This window comes from Lagenorhynchus albirostris, chromosome 2, assembly GCF_949774975.1.
Source record: "Lagenorhynchus albirostris chromosome 2, mLagAlb1.1, whole genome shotgun sequence".
NCBI lineage: Eukaryota > Metazoa > Chordata > Mammalia > Artiodactyla > Delphinidae > Lagenorhynchus > Lagenorhynchus albirostris.
In genome coordinates, this window is record NC_083096.1 from 91,811,250 (window position 1) to 91,836,932 (window position 25,683).

Here is a 25,683-nt window from a genome sequence, read left to right on the forward strand (position 1 = left end):
AAGTATTAGTTTTTTGTTTTTTTTTTTTCTCCAAAATATTGCTGTAGATCTGAGTGGTGAACACAACATTGTGCAACTTCCTCCAAAACTTGATCAGCCCAACTGTCTTTTAGTTTTAATGTTTCATAAAAATAGCATATTAGCCATGATGACAAAAAAACCTTCAAAAGCTTTCCTGGTAATTACTTTTCTGTGGCCCCTTTTAAGACAAATGATCTGAATGGGCATCGATTTGTTTAGTCTTAAGAAATAGAACTTCAGACAAGAGACAAAGCAGATTGTGTGATAATGTATGCATCGAGAGTCACTTGTATTGGAAAACAAATATAATAGGACTGAAGTTTATGTATAAAAATTAATGAGGGCTTCCCTGGTGGCACAGTGGTTGAGAGTCCGCCTACCGATGCAGGGGACACAGGTTCGTGCCCCGGTCCGGGAAGATCCCACATGCCGCGGAGCGGCTAGGCCCGTGAGCCATGGCCGCTGAGCTTGCGCGTCCGGAACCTGTGCTCCGCAGCGGGAGAGGCCACAGCAGTGAGAGGCCCGCATACCGCAAAAAAAAAATAATTAATTAATTAATGATATGATATGAGTCTAAAGTCTCAGTGAAAATCATTTGTCTTACACAAATATGCCTACTGACCCTATGCCGGCATTGAAGATAGGGTTCTGCTCAGACTCCAAGCACCTCAGTAACAGCACTTCTCTGAAGTACATTGAACCAGTTGGGACTTGATGAAAGAACGCAAGATGTAAATACCTCGAGGGCCTGTGAGTCACCACCTAGAAAGGTTCTTGAAAGGGTAAGAACATTTTATAGTTTGATCAATAGGAGCCTGAAAAATCGGCTGCAGGGTAGAGACAAGTTGAGGATTAAAAACTTTTGGAAACTTGAAGAATTGAATTACTATCCTAAGGAAGTTCCCAGGAGAAAAAGAGACAGAAAAGAGAGAGAGACCTTTTCATCAGATCTCAACCAGCAAGCTTTCTATTTGGTCAGAATTCAGCCAAACTAAATTTGACAATCATCAGCGCTTATTATTCTAGTCCTGATGCAGCGCTGTGACGCACAAAGAGTGTTTTAGAGATCCAAGTGCCCACCAGTGTGGTTTTGGGCATATATCAAGAGGAAATGAAGGATGGTGTTGTAGACTTCAAAATCAGAGCAACTTTTCCATAGAATACTTCATCAGAAGAGGTTGTTATTCTATTTTCCCAGCCAAAACGGAATTTTACTTTGAAAATGTATGACACAGTGTTGCAGTTGGGTTTTCTGCTCTCTCATCACTGTTAGTTTCACGAAAGTTTTAAGTTGTTGCGTCAATATGGTTATCAGAATTTAGATTGTCTTTGGAACGGGGACAATCAATCTGATGGTATGGCCCCTGGAACAAGTACAAAAGTATAAATAAAGGAGCCTGGCTAAAAATTTCTGAACTCGGAACAGATTCTAAGAGTTATTTCTAGTCCTTTGGCTTTTGCCCTATCCTCAGAATATTTACAGAACCTTGCCATGAAATATGAGGAAATAAAAGCTCAGACTTTCAAGAGCCATTATTTATTGCTCTGCCCAGCATGAGCAGATCACAGTGTGAGCTGCTCGATGCCAAGTCCATGGAAGAAATAGGCCTCTTTCCTGGGTGGCAGTGGAGAAGGCGGGGGAATGTGGTGGCCCTGAGGACAGGGAGTAGTGGCAAGGAAAGGGTAAGCTCCAATCAAGGACTCATGTCCTCAGAGCTGGAGTTGCGTCCAGCACAATGCCCATTTTCCATTTTCCTATCTGGGTTACACAGAGGAGGTTTGGTGAAGAGCAGGTACATCCAATAAGAATTATGAGGAAAGCTGAGTTGCTTGATGAGATGCAAAGAAAGAAAGCAGAAGACAACAGCCGGTGGGAGAAATGAAGGAGAGAGTGTTGGGTAAGGTGGTCAGCCGAGTCTAGTTTATTCCTCACTTTGCCAGTCGCATTCATGCCTCTTGTGTTCCGTGGTCAGTGCTCACTCATGCCGGGAGCTGGCCGGCTTGCACTAAGCAACAACATAAGAAGGGCCTGTAAATGAGGGGCTTCTGTTCCCAGATCTGTTTTCCGGGTAAAGAGGTGCAAGTATCTGCATAGCTAGATCATCACCTTAGATACCATCGTTTCCTCTTCCTGAGGAAACCCAGAGCACTCCTGGAACGTGGTGTGCCAACTACTGCCACATGGGCTATCATAGGTTTTATGCCAAAAATAAAATACATTTAAAGCATATTACCACAGACCTACTTCACCAGGACATAAAAACACTTGTCTGCAGAGTCAGGAAAAAAAATACTTCTGAATTAAAATTAAGGTGCACACTCATTTTTAAACACTGACCATGATAGATCTGAGGTTTTCCCATTTTAGAGGTCATCGGGAAATATCAAAGCTTTCCTCAGTCTCCTTGGATGGAAAACTTATAAACTCCCCTCCTGTTTGGTGCTTCTTGTAGATTGTGACTCCCAGTTCAGGCTCTTTCTCTAACTCAACAGTAGAAGAAGAAAGTAGTGTAGGGCTTTTCTGGCATATAGGTCTTTCTGGTCAAACCGGTGAAACAGGTATCACAACTGTTCCGTTAGGAACCCAAGTTCACCTAACCTGGGTTCTAAGTCTGGGCACAGTATCCAGCAGAATGGTACTTTCATAGATTCTCTCCCCAATCCAGTTCTCTTAGGCAGTCTTTCTTCTGCAACTTTGCATATTTCTAGCAGAGAGGGAAAGGAAAATACCTTTCTGTCCTTTGTAAAGGCCGACTTTAGACCTGGTAAAAATGACTTCATAGAAGACAGTTACGTATGAAAGTTAGTATGTTAGGGTTGAAATTGACAAAGAAATGCAGGCTTTGCTTTTCTCCAGAAAGGTGACTTTTTGCTCATGCGTCTTCAGTTCCATTAATCAGGAATAGTCCTTTAAAAAACAAAAAGCCCCAAAACCTCCTGTTCCATGCCCCAGGCAGTCTTCCTGTGTCAAACAATCTGTGACAGCTAGTAAGGTGTTCTGGTACTTTTCCCCTGGAACTCTGGTTGTGAGGCTTCTTGGAACCTCTATAAGAGGTTCATTTAGGCTGACAGAGCTGCCCTTTCTCTCCTGATATTTCCGTCAGTGTCTTCTCTTCTCAGATCCTTCTTCAGAGGATCATTCTGGTTGAGAAAAGTATAGGCATAGGTGCAAATGATGAGTTGTTTTCCTTCGCAGTCTGGAGAAATTATAACATGCATAGGTGCTCCTGGATATGGGGAAAGGAAGCAAAATATTAACCACTAGCATTTTCCACATGCAGTGTGTGCCTTTCCTTTCAGAGATACCCTTTGCCCTCTGCCATGTTACTTACTTGAAGATGGCAGGGTCCTTCCTAACTGTTAGTCATTTTCAGGAACTGAAATGTAATGGAGATTGTTGTTTCTATTTACAGACAGGTACACTGAGATGAAAGGAAAATTAGCATTAGAATTGAATCCTGTCCTTTTTAAATTTCCATCTTTAAATCAAACTGTATTCCCCCCAAATTAAAACCAAAAGCAATAGCCCCTTAATGCAGAAAAATTCATGTGCAAATTATATGTGTTAAGTTTGCAATTGTTATAGTCAGTGTACTGCGTTTGTAAATTATTTGTGTTTAATTCTTAAAACTGGGTGTGTTGAAAGAAATGTTCCCACCTAGCTTTCTCTTTTGCACATAAACTTAGTGCAAGTCCCTGTTTCAAGGAGCTTTATGTGGTTGGATTGAAATTGCTTAATAAACAATTGAAAAAGTTAAGCATAACCTAGAAGTCATTTAGTACTATGAGTCACTTCCCTGACAAGCCAATGAGGCAAGAGAACCTGGTTGCAAAACAATTACTAGCCCTGCCTGAGGGACCCTGGAAATATATTACAGATAATGTTAGGAAAACAAAGCAGTAGTGTTTTACCACGCTGCAGAGAACAAGTTAAGGTTGCTAACCAAACAAAATAACTGACAATGCCAATTTTTACATTTGTTTCAGAACAAGGGACGCTCAAACCATCCGAGGTAAGGTTAACATTTACATTTTTTTTGTATAACTTTTGCATTTCAAATTGTTTGCTAACTTAAGCAGGCTCGAACTCCTAGAATGTTAAATGTGCCTTTTAAAATGGATAGAAAACAGCTGGAGTGAGCAATCAAGTGCTTGTGAGTGAAATGCACAGGGTAAATCAGAGGAATTTTCAGATACCATCTGAAGATCTTAGGTAGAGGAAAAATGTGAATATTTCATCTAAGAATGTGTGTGAGATGGGACATTTCAGAATCTTAGGTACTCACTTATTCAGGTAAATTTCAAATAAATATTGTAGCAATGTTGTGGCACTAATATGGGGGTACCTTTCCCTACTTCCCAGCTACAGAATTCCACAAACCCCGAGGCTTATAAAACTTAATACATAACCAAATCAATTCACTTTTATAAAATTTATAAATCAAATAAATGACGCACTACATCGCTTTCAGTCTCTCAACTGTAAGTTCAAGCTGACTTCCTGCCTCATTATACCATCTAAAGTTGTTCCAGCAAATGTGTTTTCCTATTTGTTACTTTAATGTTTTAATTAAAATTTAAAAGTAATTAAAAATAAAAACTTAATGCGTCTGAAGGCGTTCTCTTGGAATGAATCTCTGATCCTGCTAGGACAGAAGGAAGGGTGTCCCTCATCCCAGGAAGTCAGTAGACCTGTCCCCTATCATGAAACAGTGTCACTGCCCAACATTCGCTAATACTAAAAAGTTCTAAGGTTCTTCATCTAAGGATGTGGTTACGTGTTTCTGCCAGTTTTCCATTTGAGCACAAATGTGATTCATATCATGTCTTATTGATGAAATGAAAATCTGATAACATAACCTTTTGGTTTCACACAGTCTGAGGTCTAATGGCTTAGAAGTACGAGATCCCTGTCACCTCTCAGAATAAAGCTCTTGAGATATGGGAACATATGTATATGTATAACTGATTCACTTTGTTATAAAGCAGAAGCTAACATACCATTGTAAAGCAATTATACTCTAATAAAGATGTAAAAAAAAGAATAAAGCTCTTTTAAGAAAATGTGAAAGAATGAAAAATATAGCAGATTACAGGCAACCGGTACCTTGGGCGTCAACCAAAAATAATACATTTCTTACCTGACCACCAAAAAAAATCATAGCAAAGAAAATTAAAATGTAAAGTGTCTGTGATTAGTTATATGAACCAGAAATATAGTAATCTGAGAATTTCAGAAGAATGACAAAAAACATTCTATGTCAAATTATTTTAGCACATGACAATTATATCTCATTAAGAGTAGTATAGTATTAGTATGTTTTTAATAGGCTGGCATTTATATAGTTGGTAAAAATAATGAAAAGTACAGCAAGATGTCAAACAAGAGGTAACTGTTTTTACTTTTTTGCATAAGCATATAATTTGTACATACAGGGTATCAAGAATGTGATGTGAGGAAATTCACATGCACCCTTTAAGTGTTATCAGTTGACTATATTTTAGACTTTAGAATCTAGCTCAGGGAATGCATAACAGGATAATAGTATTTAAAAAATAGGTCATGCGAGTTCTGCTAGGGCTAAAATAAATGAACATAAACTTGTTTTTAGTGTTTAGTCAATAGGTAAGATTTTTCATCAGGACTGTAAGGATTCTTCCAGCAGTGTCAATGAAGATCTTGGAAAGTAGCCTTCTTTCTCTTACTCTCACTCTGTTATTAGATAATTGAGACAGATTTCCTCGTAGAGCTTTGAACTTTAACTCAATATTACTTTACCTTTATCCTCTTAGATAAAGGTATACATGTATCCCCCCACCCCCGCCCTGGGCGAGATGATTTCACTTGATTTTATTTAAGCAATGAGAAATGGGCATATTTACAGACAGAAAGTGTGCTAATAAGAAGTGGTTAATGATTTTCACACTGATACAAAATAATTCTCTCCAGGCATTTTATACTCTTAAAAATTACACGTAAGCCTATTCTGAAAGGAATTAATTTTCACATTGATTTTTTTAAATGCAGCATCAGTATTTTAGTGACTTGCTTCCGTGACTTGCTTAACTTTTGATTATACAAAGTGTAATTTTTATTTAATGTGTGATTCTGCTAATAATCTCTACTTTGGACGGATAATTATAGTAAAATCTTATACTGGCCAACCTATTTGGAAACTTTAGCTTAGCCTAAGGGAGAAGTATAGCAAAAGAATGTTAAGAAACATCTTTCACTCCATACCTCCCCACCAAGACTTTGTGGAAGGTATATTCACTCTCTGAGGCAGATGCTTATATGATGTTTAGGCGTCTTCCCAGAAGTACCAATGAAGACCTTTTGTAAGCTCTGTGATTTTTTCCCTCCGCTCTTGGAGGTCTTCTTTTTCTCCATGTACCAATTCGTAGTCCTCTTCTGTTCCCCTGTCAATGGCCATGATTGTGAATTTTTAATTTCACGCTTCATTCTCAAGGTAGGTCAGTTCTCAATAGCCACAGGATCGCCCTGGGCCTCCCTAACCTGGGATGTTCATCTTGCCTCCCATTCTGGAGTGGACCTTCAGAAGCCACTTCTAGCTCCAGGAAGCAAGGTTATCATCACATATCTATTTAATATATATCTACTTCAAAGCTATTCCTTAACGTAGGTTTTTCTGCTTTTAAAATAGGTAGAGGAACCAAAGCCAGTTTCATATAGCAAATGAAACTTTGCTCGTTGTGTTGGTAAAATCAACAGAGAGAATTAGGTTTCTCCTAAAAGAGGCAAGAAGAGAGATTCTTGGACGATAAAGGCATTTCTTTCAGAGAAAGACAAGGTAATAGGTAATGAAGCAAGAAATAAAATCAGGTTGGTTGGTTGTCCCCACCAGCCCGTCCCCTACTTCTCGGTAGATCAAAGAAGTTGAGAATGTGCTGAAGACTGATTGTCGGATCTCATGGGGCTGTAACTGAGAGCTCCCAGGGGTGGCAACTGGTTGTGCCCTCCTCTCCCTGCTAGGGACAGCATCTTGTCCAGCTCTATCGCAGGCTTTTGAGAATATAGGTGGGGGAGAGGAGTATGTTGGATAAGATATGATAGAATAACAGTTGAAATTTGCACTTTAACATTGTTTAAATATGTTCTGCTAAACATTTCCAAATTTTTTACAATATAAAATACTTTTTAGGTGCTTTTAAAGTATAATAAATCTCAAGCTCTCCAATGTACTTGGTCTAAGTCGCTTGTCTCTTTTTTAAAATGCACCAGATCATAGTTTGTTCCACTGCCTACTCTTCCTGTAGAAATGTTTGTTTTCAGGATCACTGATTTGCAATGACTTTCAGGAGGAAAAACCTAAAATATAAATAGTAGGGTAATACTTTAGTAGCAAAATGTATCATTTACCTGAGTTTAAACATTCAAAATATCATGAAATGAATAATAATGACAATTATATCAATAATAATAAGCTATCACATAATAATCCTCACTATGTGTCAGGAACTGTTCCAAGCATTTAACATAAATTAACTCATTTAACTCTCACCACAAATGCTATGAAATAGGTGCTATTATTATCCCCATTTTATAGATGAAAAAACAGGCAAAGAGACTTCAACTAATTTGCTCCCAATCAAACAGGTGTCAAGTGACAGGGAGGGTCTGAATTTGAATTTATGCAGTCAGATTATAGAATCCATACTCTTAATAATTGCACCATGTTCCCTATTTTAATCCTAACTTCAGGGTCATATAGAGTTGCTCTTGAACTGAAATTCCCTTTTACACTTTCTAAGTTAATAGTTTTTAAATAGTACTAGTTTAGGGCTAGTAGGAATAAGACCCAAAGTTTGAATTCTTTCTTGCCTTCCAAGCACTGTGATAGTAAGAGGAGTTAGAGTAGTAGAAAAACAGCTTCTGTTGTACATTAAGAAGGTGGAGGAAAATGCAGGAGGTAAATAGCCACAAGATATCCATCATTATATATTTTCCTGTTTAAAATATTGTCATTTATGTAGAGAGCTCCAAAAATTTTATAAAGTTTTAGACAGAAAAGATTTCTTTTTTGAAAGCAGTTTTCTTCCAAGTTATTGGATATGAACCTATAACTCATCATGCTTCCCCGTTTTGTGCTTGGCTGTTAAGAAGCCCAGTGTGATATTTTCTTCTCCTCACTCACAGCGCTCTCTTTATACTAGGGTTTTTTTTTTTTTTTTTCAGTATAGCCATCCACCTTGTTCAGTATAGCTTCAATGCTGATTTAATGATCATATTAGGCCTTCACAAATCCATTTTAAAAGTAGTTGGGTTAAAAACAAAATTTATATTTTTAATAATTCTCCAATTTGCTTTTACCTGAGAACCCTGACATCTGCTTTGAGGCCCATTTAACTTATGAATAAAAACAACAGGAAGAACCCTAAGAAAAACCCATGGCTAATGTGTGCTTGGCAAAGCCAAGTCTGCTCTGAATGAAACCAAGTCTCCACACACAGGCACAAACCCCAACACATGTAGAAAGAAAATTGCTTTTGTGAATATCTGAATTATATGGTAGTTACAGACTAGGCATTTCATCCAGTTATATAACGAAAAGTGAAAATCAAGTTCTTATTAATTAGTCAGATTACCATAGTTATTAGGTAGGAATTAATTTAATGCTTGTGAAATCGAATGTGTAAACAGGCATTTTCAAAGATTTAAAACCTCTTTTGTCTTGCATCTTATCTATAATTTTTGTAATGCACAATTTTTCTATGGATTCCTTTTCTATAATAAGAATTTACCTTCATGGTTCACAAGCTGCATGGCTGTTTTGTTTCTTAAAATATTCAGATATCACTGATCCATAATTAAAACACCATTCTCATTTAAGTGTTTGCTAAAGTCAGAGCTTGAGATCTTTGTTTGGGGGTTGTATAATTTCTCCAGTCCCTGTCTTTCGGACTGACTTTCTCCAGGTCTGTCAGGCCTCAAAAATAGCTGCGTTAGAGTTTTGGAGATCAAAACTCTTCGTTGGGAGCATTTTCTAAGCAAAAATGGCTGCCTGGGCTTTGTTTTCATAATTCCTATAGTCATTATGACTTAAAAAAATGAGTCATAATCGCCAGAGATGGTGAATGAAAAGATATTTCTTTCCCATAGTGTTATATCAATGATTTATCAAATGCAGTGTTGTTCAAGTGGAAGACTTATTAGAGAAACAAAATTATAAAAAGAAACCTTGGAACCAAGTGTTTTGATCAAATTTAGTCATACTTTTAAAAAAAAGGTTTTTTGGAGTATAGTTGATTTGCAATGTTGTGTTAGTTTCTGCTGTACAGCAAAGTGAATCAGTTATACATATACACATATCCACTCTTTTTTAGATTCTTTTCCCATGCAAGTCATTACAGAGTATTAAGCAGAGTTCCCTGTGCTATACAGTAGGTCCTTGTTGGTTATCTATTTTAAATGTCGTAGTGTTAAATGGAAAAAGTGCAACATTCATTGGACTTCCAAAGTGTCACAAAATAATACAATTTGATAACACGAAATCTTTGTTTTACCTTTCTGTACAGAAACGGACCAATGGACTCCGAAGAACCCCCAAGCAGGTGGATCCAGGTGTGTGATTAAACATCTATAATCATTTTTTCAGTTAAGTGATTATGAAAGTATATGGGAATTGCTGTAGAAAGTCAGACAGATTGTTGGCCTGTGTTCCTCGCAGTTTGGTATATAATGTGTGACCAGGAGGTGACCGTCTACTGTGTCAATCATTTACCTAGGACAGGGTCATGTGATGAGTAACCATCAGTACCACAGTCTTTCCGCAATCAGCAGTTGAGCTGGTTATTTGCTTACTGAACAGCCTCAGGGTGCCTGGTTAATGCTAACATATCCAACACCCTTTCCCTGCTCCCTCCCAAACCTGGAAAAAATCAACCAGCACTTAAAAAAATCAGCATGTTCTGAGGGCGTGGGGGGAGGTCATAAACCAGACAACTTTGGTACCCTCCCCGTTTGGGAAAATACTTTTCTTTATCCTATATCTATATTATTTTATAATACAAGAATGAGTTTAAGGACTTTGTGAACCAGTGTCCTCTCCAGAGACCAGTTCTTTGTCTGCAGAGAGTGTTCAGTTGTTTCCTGTTTAATATCAGGAGGTTGACCCTGTCATTATTTTTATATAATTATTTTTTGGCCATTAAGCAATGCTTTCCATAGTTTAATTACCCAAAATTTGTTGTGTATATGGTCATATTATTGTGAGTAAAAGATATTCATGGCTAAAGGATTCCAAATATATGAACTTAATAATAAATCAAGTAGAACATGAAATATAGAGTAGTCTTGCTGGAAAAGAATCTGGATTATGTGTTTTGTTTTCTCATCGTAAACAGTGTTCACCTAGTTGTAAAGTTTAGCTTTCAAAGCATTATAGCTTTTCACTGAAACCACACCCCTGGTAGCCATGCCAGTTTATGAGCTGTTTGAAAAGATTTATGGGAGCTTTGTTGCCTCTGGCTAGAAATTGCCTCACTTGTGTCCTGAGATCAGTTTTTTAAGTACAGAACAAAATTAAGGCCATTAAAAAAATTAGGGGTTCTGGTTTGCTTTTTTATTGGTTCTGACTTTCCCAAGATGATACCCTTTGCAGAAAACTCTACAATAATATTTAAAAGTGACTTCTTCTGTTCTATTTAGTAGGAGTGTATGACTGTGAACATAATATTTTTTCTTTATTTTGTATGAGTTATAGTATTTCTGTTTCTGAAAATTACCTAAACTTTATAAATATTATTTTCTCTTTCTTCTGTGGGCATTTTCATTTAATCTATTCTCCCCCAAGGAAATGCATTTCTATATATACAGTGTGTCAGTAGGAACACATTTGACTTTAAACTATGTACATTATAGCCAGAATTTTTAGGAGCCCTTAGATTATTTAAAGGGAGATATAATGAATTCACAGATTATAAATATGGCAAAGTGGACCAATAATAAAATAGTTTATCTTCCTTTATCCTAAAGGTGATGGCTTTCTATAGGTATAGCTCTTCCGGTATTTATATTTGTCCAAAGTTTTTAGAACTTCATGAAGAATAAACTTACAAATACAAAAGAAGTAGTGCCATATGTTATGTTTGGGGGAAAAAATATGCATTATATATAATATACATAGCTGTGTATATAAATACATATATATATATACATATATATATATATGTATATATATATACACACACACACACACACATAGCTTTCCATTAGGTATAGTAAATACATATGTGTTTTCTCATTCTTCCACACTTTTGAAAAGAAAGCAAATAGTTGATGATCTTGCCTGTTGTAGATCCTAATGTAATAATCATTTCTCCCTGTAGAGTGTCTTTTGATGTTAGGCTTGAATTATGTGTTTAGAGTTGGTTGTCTTTTTTATCTTTGCTTATTTCTGTTTATTTCTGTTTATTACTTTCTCTTGGCAAGTTGCAAAGCTTTTTTGCTCAAAGTTAACCCTAGCTTGATGACTGACTGTCTTACTCTGAGTTTATCCTGATGTAACTATTGTTAAGATTTTCACAGTTGTGTGGGAGAAGTTTCACTCCAGGATATTTAAACAAGGGATCAATAAAACTGAGACCTCCTAAGCATGGACAGACTGCTTCCAAGGAGCATTATTTGCTATCAGTGTTTTTACTATGAAAGGTCCTTTAATCTTTTCTTTTTTAGCTATTTTAGTTGTCTTTTCCAAGTGTTAACACACTGACTACTTTCCAGGGTCTCACTTAGAGTGGCTTGTAGAAAAAAAGTGATTAAAGAATTTGGGAGGTCAGATGTAACCACTTCACCAGGTCCAAATTTCAGAGCCCTGTCCAAAGTAAATTACATATCTTCTCCATAGACCTTTTGTTCTGGAAAGGAACTTAATGCATAGTTCTTTGGGTAGTAGTGTTACTGAACTAAACTTAGGTCCACTCATCCTTGGGCAGTAAAGCCAATCTACTGACACCAGGTTGTGGTGAAAGAAAGTACAGCATTTATTGCAGGGCACCAAGGGAGGAGAATGGGCAGCTCATGCTCAAAAGACTTTCAGGGACGGGATGTTAAAGGCAGTGTGAGGGAGGGAACTACAAGGTGTGTGATCAGCTCTTGCACAATTCTTGGATTGGTTGACGTCAGGGTGAAATTTCAAGTATCATCAGCCTTCTGGTTTCAACCAGTCTAGGTTGTACATTTTTGTGATCAGCAATTTTCATCTGGAGGGGGTCTGCTCCCTGTAAAAACAACTTAGGAATGTGTGTCAGGACTTTTTCTGTATCTTTCAGGGAACTGTGAGTTCTGTGATTCTGCCATGTGGTGGATTTATAGTCTAAATTGTTACCAGTTCCCCAGCCCAACAGCTATTCTTTGTTTCTCTATCATCTTCACATTTCCCAATCATTAACTCTTGAGCCAGCCTTTTGAGACTCAAGGGAGGCCTGGGAAATTAAAGCAAAAGCCTTTTACTTCAGAGGACAAGGACACAGGGGCTTGCATACAGTTTCAGTTGGTGCTTAATAAATATTTGTTAAATGAATTAATGAATGGCTATATACTTCTGCATGCACTGGCTCTCTTGCTTTTTAAATTCCTCCTGCTGATAAAGTGGACTAGTATACTCAAGGAATATGGAATAGTCCAATGGTGGGAAGCATGGCTCTGAGCCACATTGCCTAGGCTGAGGACCCAACTTAGCTGTTTACTTGCTGTTGACCTTTGGCAATTTGCTTCCTCTCTGTAGTTTCCTCATTTGTAAAAGGAAATTAATAATAGTAGCTACCTTACAAAGTTGTTTTGAGCATTACATGAGTTAATACATGAAAAGTACTTATAACAGTGCCAAGTATGTAGTAAATGCTAAGAGGTGGCAATTATTATAATAATTACTTTGTGGTAGATCATGTTAAATATTGGACGTTTTGTCATGTGTAGGAGAATCAAAAGTATTTGCCAATTATTTCTTTGCAAAGAAACTCAGAATTTTATGTTGAATTCTAGGTGAAGCTAGAAGTTACATTATCACAGTCATTTTCAGATTTGCTGTTGTTCTCTACTTACCTGATGGCTTCCAAGATATTTTGCTTATCTTTAAGAAGAGACACAATCAACAGTGGTGGTTGAGAGTTTTTTGGTGAAGTTAGTAGTGTTTGTGATTGCAATAAAGAAACAAAGAAAGAAAAACTCCCAAGGTTAAAAGCAAATATTGTGGAGTTCAGTTCAAACCACGAAAGATGTGAGGTTTACATTGTGTCTTATTTGCTTATTTAAAACTTTTACTTTTTATTAATAATTGTAGTTAATCTTTATAGATAATATTTACAAGTGGCTTTGCAGTTTAGTTGACTTTTTCTTGTCTTCTATTATGTGCTAAGAAATTTATCAATTTATGATCTTGACTGCTTTTATAAATATAGTAATAGTAATGTGTTAGATGCAAATTCTGGTAGCTCTTTTGGATTTTTTAAATATAGCAGGGTATTTTCATCAGTTTGTACTTTTCTTCCTGAGACAGATGTTGGTTTCAGGAAAATAACACTTATAAGAGACAGATCAATTATTTCAGGAACACGGAGGTGCTAGGCCTTTTTCAAGAACATGAGATCATAAATCTCAAGAAAATCTGAGCACTGGTGTAATATATTTCACCTAAAGTGGAACCCAAGGTCAAAGTTACCAATTAAATTTTAATACTGAGCTTTAAAAGTTTTCTTCTGTCTGAGTAGAGAAGATACAAGATTTATTTTAGCCTGCATGTGGCAAATCTATATACCAGCATATGTGTTCTTTTAATCAACCCTGTGTTTTTAGACTATTGCAAAATTATCTCATATTTGTGGAACTCATAGCATCTCGTATTTAAGTCCACAGTCACTAGCTTTTAAAAAATCCAGGCCGTTGTTCTGTGTTGCACTACCTAAAGATTAGATGGAGTAGATGGGAAATGTTTAGGTACCTCATTTTCCTTCTGATCTTACGTTACTCATGTGATTTGTGATAACCTTGAATAGTAAGTGAACAGAGTTCTTTCTGAGAGCTCTTGCGTCACATGTGTTCATTTTTAAACTCTTGATTACGGAGAGAAAAATGTGGCTTAGAAACAGTGTTTTTTCTTGTTCACCGAGGAGATGTCTTACTGTTTCTTAGAAGAGACATCTTCAAAGATGGTCACTTTCTCTTTCAGGTGGATAGGATTGGTAGATAATGCCATTCCTATCTGCTCCTGTATGAAGAAAGGAATTCAAGACATCTTTTTTTCATTACCAACTTCGTATCTTATACAACAATAAGCACCAGCAATGTCATTAATTATAAAATATGGCCCCCCTCCACAGTTTATATTCTGCCTAAGGAAGGAGTAGATACAGGCACAGAGTCTTGATTGCATAAATGCATGTAGATGAGTGTGCATATAAAATATTTTAATATTCTATTTTATACTCTGATTCATTACAGTATGGCATAGTGTCATAAAAATAATTAGGGAATAGTCTGGTAAACATATAAAAAGATCTAATTATGTAATTAGTGCAAAAAAGCAAAAGGAATTGGAAAAGAGAGAAGCAAATGTAGGCTAAGATTGCTTTTAAGCTGAGTTGTCTATATATGTTTTCATTTATATAAATAAAATGTTTGTTGTGCTGTTTTTTTGCATTGAATTACAACTTAATACAGTTTTCCTTAATGTTTTAATTTCAAATTATTGGTAAACTCATTCCAGATCTAAACAGAATTGTTTATTTCTTTTAGACTTGCTTTTAAACATAATGCCAATTTGCTCGAGAGAGAACTTTTATCTTTTTAATTCTCGAGTAGAAAACATTGATGAGAAAAATAGCAACCCAGGATTTTTAAAATTATTTATCTAAAACTACATTTTTCTTTTTTCCTTTTTTTTTTTGAGGGAGACAAATGTATATTCGTGAAGTTTTAGTAAGTGAGCTTTTGTCTATAGTAAATAAGTAATAAAGTATCTGTAGATTACAATATTTCCATATTAATCAGTCAAACCTACTTCTGTCTTTTCTGTCACCTCTAAAATGAATTTCTCATCAAACATAAATCCTAATCTAAATATTAGGAGCATAATTGTAAAACTGTAAAAATACATTTCACATTGAAAGAATGAACGTGAAAAAACTGGGACAATAGAACTTAGTGATTAAGATTCATTGCAGAGAAATGAGAAATCCAAGCTGTGCACGAGTGCTGGAGAGCCTGCTCCGGTTTTTAAAATAGCTGATTTTCTCAAGCTTCTATTAAACTATGGACACAAAGACTGGTTTTGCTCTAAGGCATTTGATCCCCTTGTAGTTATTTTCAGAACTGCCTTCCTAATTCCCTTTACCATGATGATATTTTTCTGAAACGTACATCACAGTCCCTTCCTCACATCTTTTTTTCGTTTGGGGAGGATTTATTTTTCCCTTTGAAGGCTCATTCCGAGCTCACAAAGTGTCACTATTGCTGTCATCTAGCAGGTTTGCCCATGCCTTGCCGAGCCCAGTCTTTTACACGGCTCTGTTACCTCCGGCGTAGGAAAAAGAGGGGAAGGTGAATATTTGAAGACGTACATGGTGGGGGGGGCTTTAGATGGGAAGCATGGCATCAGTAATGTGATTATTGAAATTAAAAAACATTTGGAGTACTATATACTGAACCCACTTCTGGATCGTTTATGTACTTTTAACTTATAATTTCTATTACTAGAGTAATTATGTCTTAGAAAAAAAAGTATGCATTTACTACATATTTAGAAAAAATATTCTGAAAAGGAAGTCTTGAACCTGGTGAGCTGCTTTTAACATTTTTATCATTGAAAAATCATTCCTCACTTGGAAGGTCAGGTATGGCCTGGACTTTCTTTGTTATATCTACGGCCCTGGTAGTCAAATACTATCCCATTTCAGAAGCAAAAGAACATGCCATATAATGCTAAGTAGGCAAAGAAACTTCACAAATTTCTTATGAGCCAACAACTTATGAGAATCAGGTAAGCTTGTTCCAGAACTTTAGTCTGAAGTGCGGTAAATGAGAGGAACCAGTTGAGGCAAAAGTATTGGCTTCAAATAACAATATTTGATACAAATAATATCGCCCTGATACCATGAAAGAGGACAGACACTGATAAAGTAATCCTTAGTATCATAACTGTTTATAATTTTATAGTCATTCTATACACAAATAGTGAGAATGGTTATCAAATTAATTAGAACATTGGAATGGAGTTTCTGGAATTTCTACCAAAATGACTCATACTGGCAATTATTTGAATGAAAAGAAAAGCTTGTTGGGTTTTTTTAAATTGTTCTTTACAGATAACTTTTGAGACTCACTTTTTTCTGCAGAGATATTAGAAATATATGGAAGCTTCCCTGTCTTTGAGGACCTTGGAATTTTGTTGGAGCGATAGGACATACAAACATAAACATGTCCAACAGCAATAGCGTGTGGTGTATGAGGAACCACCAAAGTGTGTGTGGTCACTTATGAATGGTGTTGTTGACTAGGTAGGCATGGTGAAAGAGGCTCATTGTGGTTTAAAGAAGGGCACAGGACAGGTAGACGAGGTATCTAACAAGTACCTCAATAAAAGTGCATTTATATACAACTACAGATATTTAAATAAAGTTATCAGTTTCTTGCTAGGTTTGATATTCTGACCTCAATTCTGTATCATCCAGTGTGCTCTTGTTTGTCAAGTGGCATAAAACCGAAACGAAATTGAACTATTTGTAATGAGGTGGATAGACCTAGAGTCTGTCATGCAGAGTGAAGTAAGTCAGAAAGAGAAAGACAAATACCGTATGCTAACACACATATATGGAATTTAAGAAAACAAAAATGTCATGAAGAGCCTAGGGGTAAGACAGGAATAAAGATCCAGACCTACTAGAGAATGGACTTGAGGATATGGGGAGGGGGAAGGGTGAGCTGTGACAAAGCGAGAGAGAGGCATGGACATATATACACTACCAAACGTAAGGTAGATAGCTAGTGGGAAGCAGCCGCATAGCACAGGGAGATCAGCTTGGTGCTTTGTGACCGCCTGGAGGGGTGGGATAGGAAGGGTGGGAGGGAGGGAGACGCAAGAGGGAAGAGATATGGGAACATATATATATATATATATATATATAACTGATTCATTTTGTTGAAAAGCAGAAGAAAAAAAAAACTACAGACTTAAGGTGGTTTGACTTAAGATTTTTCGACTTTAATAATGGTGTGAAAGCGTTATGCATTCGGTAGAAACCGTACTTCCAATGATGAATTTTGATCTTTCCCAGCTAGCGATATGTGGCATGACGCTCTCAGAGATGCTGGGCAGAAGCAGCGAGCTGCAGCTCCCAGTCAGCCACACAATCGCTGGGTAAACAACCAAGATACTTACCGCCACTCTGTTTTTCACTTTCAGTATAGTATTTAATAAATTACATGAGATATTCAACCCTTTACTGTAAAAAAGCTTTGTGTTCAATGATTTTGCCCAGCTGTAGGCTAATGTAAGTATTCTGAGTACGTTTAAGGTAGGCTAGGCTAAGCTCTGATGTTTGGTAGGTTAGGTGTATTAAATGCATTTTCAACTTACAATATTTTTGACTTAAAATGGGTTTATTGGGATGTGACCCCGTCATATGAGGAAGATCTATAAGGGAAAAAAATAAAAAAGAGTGGAGGATTTACTGACTTAGGTAACTAAAGGGGAGCATGTTTGGCTTCAGGCAGAGTTAGATCCAGGGGCTCAAATGATATCATGTTCCATTTCTCCTTGTGTCTCAGTTTTCCTTTCTTTTCTGTTGATTTTTTGTCAACCTGCACCTCAGGCAGGTTATCTCACTTGGAAGCAAAGTTGGCCACTAGCAACTCTCAGTTCCCCACAGCTAGCAATCTCAGAGAAAACTGGACACCTTTGCCCCAGTAAATCTAACAAAATTCCCAAGGTGTCTTTAACTGGCCTGGCCCAGATCTCTGATCATCTCTGAGGACATCACTGCAGCCAGGGTACATATGATGAGCCACCTGGCTTCTGTGTCCACCTCTAGCATGCAGAGAGGGCCTGACCCAGCCTGTTCACAGGAAATTTGTTTTCTGTAAGAAGGAACAGCTTTGCTTACAAAAGAATGGGGGAAGGAAAGAAGAGCAGCTTGGTTTGAGCAGATTATAATGTACATCTGTTATAGTGTATGCGTTTTAGACATTGTCCTCCTTGGGCGTACTGTGGCTGGGCTTTCCACCTCTTCTACCTTGGCCTTTTTCCATTCGTAGTCTCTTCTATTTGATTGTTTTCTAGTATCAGACAAGGTAAATCCTGAGGAATGTACCTAAAATGGGAACTGGAGAGTCTTGACAAAAAGCTCATCCGTACTCACAGCTTTAGTTTGCAGGGATACCAAAAAGGAAGTGTTCTTGAATCACAGTATCTTCTTATAACCCTGTCTTTATACCTAAAATACCAATGTGATATTCTCCTTTAGATAGAGGTACTCTGTTTCTATAAGGAGATAATCCTTTGTTCCACCATTATCTACATACACGTTAGTGTAGATTGGTCCATCAAATTAGAGAACTGGGGAAACAAGACCTAAGACGGCATGTTTTGTGGAGGCAGGTGGGAAGAAATGTTCCCTCCCTACTGGAAGGGTCAGGATGAGAGTGCCAGAGAGCCAGAGACTGCAGCCCTTGAGGCATTAAGTTTAGACCATAACCTGCCTCTGTGGCAATAAAGGAATCATGGGAAGGAAGGAGAAGGAAGAATCTTTTCTAGTTTTGTCTGTATAGTCGCCCCTTGGTATCCACGGGAGTTCCAGAACCCCCCACAGATAGCACAATCTGTGGGTGCTCAAGTCTCTTACACAAAATTGCATAGTACAGTCGGCCCTCCCTACCTGTGGGTTCTACATCTGCAGAGAGGGAGGGCCAACTGTATTAGGCACTTTCACTTACATGGACACTTGTTGATCATCAGAGGCAGCCCTGTACAGCCGTTTAGACTGAGCACTGTGCAATGTCATAGATCTGGGTTTGTATCCTGCCCCTCCACTTAACTAGTTGTACAATCTTGGACCTGTAGACCTGTTTTAGCCTCTCTAAAATGGGGGGTAATAGTAGCAGACATCTCCTGCTGTCATTGTGAAGATTAAATGAGATAATAGGTAAAGCATTTATCAACAAGGTTTGGCACATAGTAAGTGCTCTGTAAGTGATGGTGGTGGTGGTGATTACTAATACTTAAACACTCCTATATTAATTTTCTATTGCTGTGTAACAAATTACCATACATTTAGCAGCTTAAAACAGCATGTTTTTTAATTCACAGTTTCTGTGGGTCAGAAGTCTGGGCGAGGTTTAGCTGGGTCCTCTGCTTCAGGGTTTCTCATAAGACCTCACTCAAGATGTTAGCTAGGGCTATGTCTCATCTGAAGGCTCAGGTCATTCCCAGCTTGGCAGGATTTGGTCCTTTTGGTCTCTTAAACTGAGGTGTTCAGTCCCTAGCTTGCTGTTGGCCAGAGGCTGTCCTCACATGGGCCTCCCCAACATGGCTGCTTGCTTCATCAAAGTGTACAAGCCAAGAAGGTGATGGAGTCTCCTAGAAGGATGGAAAATTAAGTCTTATATGACAAAATCATGGAAATGACATCCCATCACCTTTCTATTGGCCAGAGGCAAGTCACAGGTCTTGCCCACATTCAGGGGAGGGGATTAAATAAGCATGTGAATACCAGGAGGCAGGGATTATTGGGGTTCATCTTAGAGTCTGTCTGCTACAAACTCTAAGAGGGAGATACTGTTAGTTTTCAGTGGAGGGAACCAAAGCTCTGAGAGGTGAGTAATTTACCCAAGGTCACACAGCACCTGGCAATTACCAGGACTTAATTGCAGTGTTTGGCTCCAGAGACCTCATTCTTCTAGAGATCTTCTGTGTACCCTACTTATGCCAACCTTTGGACAGAGGAAAGCTTATTGCCTAAAGTTTAGCTATGTAGAACAGTGCAAATTAGCAATGTGATCTGGTATGTTGTGCAGACTTCATTAGTGGCTGCTGTTACAAAGCAGATTTATGGGTGATTTTATTTTATGCATTGTTAATTTTGAAAATGTTAATCTGAAATTGCTACAGTATTTCAATTAATTTGGACGATTAAAACTTAGCACCAGAAGAATCCCTTGCAAAAGATAAGGCAGCTAATTAGAGGTTCTGAAACAAACAACTGTAGACACTGGCACTGAAACATGCTGGGTGGATAACACCCAGCAGAACTCACTCTGCTTAACAGTTTTGAAATGGAAAGAATGATTTCTGGCAGTCTGAATATTAAACTTGAATGCAATTGATTTTTTTTAAGAAAGCCATTTTAAGGAGTTAACTAACTTAATGTATAATTTTTTAATAACATGCAGTTCTGGAAAACTGTGTTCACATTATTTTGGAATGTTGTCTTTTGTATAACTGTAGTGACCAATACCATAGATATTTGTTGTCAACATATTTTTCATGTCACGATATTTCATATTTTTTATATATACATACTGTTTTGATGTTTTTTAAATTTAAAGGTGAGGTAGCACATGCTTTTTTTTTGTTGTTTAATGACATTTGAACTTCTTAGATAAATTAGAGTTTTAACCCTTGTACACTGTTGGTGGGAATGTAAATTGGTGCAGCCACTATGGCAAACAGTATGGAGGGACATTAAAAAATTAAAAATACAGCTACCATATGATCCAGCAATCCCACTTCTGGGCATTATCTGGAAAAAACAAAAAAAAAACTAGTTTGAAAAGATACATGCACCCCAGGGTTTGCAGCAGCACTATTTACGATAGCCAGGATATGGAAGCAACCCAAGTGCCTGTCAGCAGATGAATGGATAAAGAAGTAGTGGTATATATACACAGTAGAATATTACTCAGCCACAAAAAAGAATAAAATTCTGCCATTTGCAGTAACATGGATGGACCTGGAGAATATTATGCTTAGTGAAATAAGTCAGACAAAGACAATACTGTATGATATCACTGATATATGGAATCTAAAAAAATATATAAATGAATGTATATGCAAAACAGAATAGACTTACAGAAATAGAAAACAAACTAGTGGTTACCAAAGGGGAGAGGGAAGGGGAGACGGGCAAATTAGGTGTATGGGATTTAGAAATACAAACTACTATGTGTAAACTAGATAAGCAACAAGGATATACTATATAGCATAAGGAGTTATAGCCATTATCTTATAATAACTTTTATTGGCGTATAATCTGTAAAAATACTGAATCACAGTGCTGTATAGCTGAAATGAATATGATATTGTAAATGAACTGTTCTTCAATTGAAAAATAGAGTTTTACACCTTGAAAAGTTTATTCTTAAAAATTCAGAAAACATTAAGGAGGTATAGAAAAGTTTCCTGGACAAATTGCCTGTAATCCCTCACTCAGATAATCATCCTTTACAGTTTTGTTTTGTTATACACTTTTTTCTAATAGTGGTTTTCTTTGTGTGTAGCCATGTGTTTATAAAATGTCTCTATTTTCAATTTAATGTCCTGCTTTTATCACTTGACTTTGTTTCATGAGAATATTTGTTTATTCATTTGTTTGTTCAACCATTTGACAAGTATGCAGGCTTGGTGTGAAGTTTACACAGATGAACAAGATGTATTCAATATTTTCCCTCACACAACACACAGTGTCATGGAGCAAAGGTAATAGTGTAAGATTTGAGATCAGGGAAATGCAGGGCCTATGCTTAAAAGGGGCAAATACTTTAAGGATGTGAACATCAGGAAATGGTGTCGAAACTGAAGCCCATATTATGAGTAGGGGGTCGACAGAACATGAATGGAGACAAGAGGGTTGCTCCAGAAAAGGTCGTATTTATCAAAAAAATTTTTCTAGCTTATTATTTGTTTCTATATAAAGTTTTAAATTCGCATGTGGTCATAGTTATTGGTATTTTATTTATGGTTTTTTTTTTGTTTTTGTTACTTTTATGCTTAGAAAATTCTCTGATTCTGAATTTTGTTAAATACTTACTTCTAGTTTTATTATTTAATTTATGTAACATTTCACCCATGCCATTTAGCTTATTTTTATTTAAGTAATAGATGAAAATTCTGTGAGCAGTTTCAAGACGTACATCAAAATATTTTTAAGGATTTATGGTACAACATTTTACAAAATTTAACTTTACCTGTTTTATATGTTGCCAGACAACGATATTGCATTGTTTAATTTTTATTTGGTGCTTTATTTTACATATATTTTGCTTAGATCATAAGTTATCTTGTGCAAAATATATCATGATATATGCTCTGTATACATAGTAAGGGAATAATATTTTAAACAAATACAGGTACTTAATATTGAGATAATCATGCTTTTTTGTTGGTAAACTATTACAGACTAACATTACCTCTCCTAAGCTTTCTTTGGAAGTAGGAGGAAAAAAATTTTGTGGCTATTCATTTGAGTTCAGAGTATCTCCCACCTCCCGTTAATCTCTTTTCCCCTTGTAAATATACATCCTCCGTAATCTTACACTCTTTTCTCAACTAAATTTACACAGCAGCTCCTCGGGCTAAGCCTAAACCTATTATTTTAAAAGATCTTTAGTTTTGGGGCTTCCCTGGTGGCGCAGTGGTTGGGAGTCCGCCTGCCGATGCAGGGGGCGCGGGTTCGTGCCCGGTCCGGGAGGATCCCTCGTGCCGCGGAGCGGCTGGGCCCGTGGTCCGTGGCGCTGGGCCTGCGCGTCCGGAGCCTGTGCTCCGCGGCGGGAGAGGCCGCAGCAATGGGAGGCCCGCGTACCGCAAAAAAAAAAAAGAGAAATCTTTAGTTTTAATAATTTTTCATCAAAGTAAGAAAATTTCACTTCTACTTTATTTGAAAAATGCCATAGATATATCCTCATTTCCAAAACAATGTAGAAATTCTATGTTTTAGAGCTCTTATTTAGGAAGTTTTACATGTTGCCATGAAAACATTAGGTGTTTAATAAATAGTCTTTCTTGGGGGACCCAGTTGTAAGCAGTTAGAATAACGACTTTGATTTCCTACCTGGTGTGTTGCTACTAATGATATGTTCAGGAAGCATGCCTCTGGATGTCCATATACCAGCAGTTTTGCTCATAGCTTCTTACTGTTTCAAATGGCCCAAAGGAATCATGTGATACCTTTAATTCAGGACAGAACTTTCCTTCTTGGGACTAAGAATTCTTCCTTCACTTGGTATAGAGTACATCGTAAGGATTAGATAGATGAAAAATGAAAATATTCATGTGTTTCTCCAACTCACCTACTATCGTATTGCTAATATTGCAACTGTTAACTCCCAGAAGAAGAAACTTGCCATTTAAAAACTGTATTGCCATGCTTTGGAGATCCGATATTTTAAAAGTTATGTATCTCCCATTTAAATTCAAACAGTATTCAAGAACAGAATCTGGCCAATGGTTTTGAAAAACAAAATGGCAACACCTTCTTGGAATCTCAGACTGTTCAAGAATGTTTTTTTTCTAGCAAAACAGGAAGAAATTGGAAAAAAGCATATGGACTCAGGCTGAGCATGTGATGTATTTTCAACTTGAATCAGTACTTTACTCATATTTGTTGTGTGACTTAAAATTAATTTTGGTGAAGCATTTAGATTTGAGAGAGGAAAAAAACCCGTGTCTGGGACTAAATCAACATTTGTGGCATCTCATTAATCACTGCCTTATGTAACCAGTTTTCCCACCTAAAGGGAAGCTACTGCAATGAGAAAAGTTTATAATATTAATGCCAAGTGCAGATCTTGCCTTTCCAAAACAGAGTTCATTAATCATCATCAAAGCACAAGAACAAACATACTTCATGTCTCTTGCCAATTTTTCAGCAACATTTCTAAAAGGCAAAAAATCCCTCTAGTTTCCTATTTTTTATCTTCATTTGAAAAGGTTTTAATTTGGCTGTTATTTAATTTGTGATAATGTTATGTAAATTTAACACGCTCTGAGGATGCCCGTGCATAGCATATAGCAGTAGAGTATATTGATTGGCTTTAGGCTTCTGAATCAGAGACATCTGGATAAAGATTCCTGACTGTGTTACTTCCTGCCTGTGTGGTCACAACATGCAGAGCACTTCAGTCACAGTGCTTGGCACAGGGTAACTGGCCAATGACCGGCAGTGACAGAAATTCTTACTCTGACTGGTAGGAAGCAGTATGAGCTTGAAGTTTGAAAAGATGGGTTTCATTCCAGGCTTCTGTGTAAATCTGTGGGCAAGTGAATAGCCTCAGTTTTTTCATCTGTAAAATGGGGGTAGAAATAGTTGCCTTACCTACATTGCAGGATTATCAATTAGCACAAATGAGATAATGCCCTAGTCAAGATAGAAAACTGAATCTAGTCATGACATACAAATTTGTGTAATAAAGTAAAAAATAAGTGCCAAGTGGTGAAATCTTCATTATTTGGCCATATATTTCAGTCTCTCAGTGTTAGAATTCTGTAGCTGATTGTAGTTTTGATGGAATTTTAGGGTCAGCCATGTAGTTATTACATCCTCTATGCAATCTTTAAATTACCATTTACTGAAAATGTTACTGTTCTTTCTTTGTTAGTATGGCTTTACATCTTTTTTTTTCCTGTCTCCTAATTTTAAAAATTATTTACAAATAAGAAAAAATTGAGTAACAGGGTACTGAGCCAGTAGATGAAAATGATGACAATCTTAAAAAAAAGAAAGGAATAATACAAACCACATGTGAGAAGACAAATGCACTGATTCAATCAATCATAAATAGAATAAAAAAAGCTTATGTGCAAGAAAAAGTGGCTCCTGCCAACTTTTGTTTACAGCCCGTTGTCTACCAAGTGTCAGCGGGTAGGAATGGATGGATGGTGAAGCTTTCAGGTACTTCAGAAAACTAGTTGCTTTCTTACTGGTCGCTATCAGAAGACTTGCCCTTTCTTGTTTGTTTCTATGGCCCCTGCTATTAGAAGCATTGTTAAAAGCCAAAGGAAGGACAAGGCATTCTAAGGTTATCGTTGAAGATGCAGCCGTGAGGCCTTGGAAAAATTCCAGGAGACAGGCAAGGGTAGCGTCCAGCGCAGGGGTAGCTCTTTTTGTCCCCATAATACAGGAAAGGATCAAGAAGTAATCATGGACACGTAGAAAGGCTTAGTTCATTTTTTAAGTCGAAATAGTTTGGAAAGAAGAGGTTGAGCAGAGTAGAATAGCAGGAGTTTTCATAAGGTGAAGTAGAATTAAAGTGCAGGCAAGAATTTTTCTGTCTTCAGTTTTAAAGAACGCCAGCCTCACTCGTCTCTTTTTTCCCTGCATTCTTCTTGACCTTCTTATCAGCCTTGACTTTCTCCCTGGGAGATTTTCTCTGCATAGTCAGCACTGACTTCCACAGAAATCCTAAGCGCCACACCCTTATTACAAAAAAGTTGAAGAGAATTCAGATAAACAGGTTGCAGTAAGTAGCTTGGGAACTAACTGTTACAGGATGCTTCCAGAATAAGGCACTGCCAACTAAAAGCTGAAAATTCCATTTCCTGTGTAGCATGCCTAACTGTAGGCTTCACTTAAAAATATAAACTAAAGTTAATATTAAACCTTAGAAATTCCTATGGAACCACGTACATTCCTTTGAGAGTAAATTTTTTCTAGAAC

The 25,683-nt window shown here is 37.1% G+C and overlaps 1 protein-coding gene across 1 annotated transcript in view; it reads left to right on the forward strand.

Moving 5' to 3' along the window:
- The window catches only part of VAV3 (vav guanine nucleotide exchange factor 3), a 390,869-nt gene that overhangs the window by 248,382 nt on the left and 116,804 nt on the right, over window positions 1-25,683 (forward strand). The window contains exons 18-19 of the mRNA XM_060139483.1: window positions 4,009-4,034; window positions 9,559-9,604. Coding sequence (XP_059995466.1) covers window positions 4,009-4,034; window positions 9,559-9,604 — 72 coding nt within the window. The remainder of the gene's footprint in view (window positions 1-4,008; window positions 4,035-9,558; window positions 9,605-25,683) is intronic.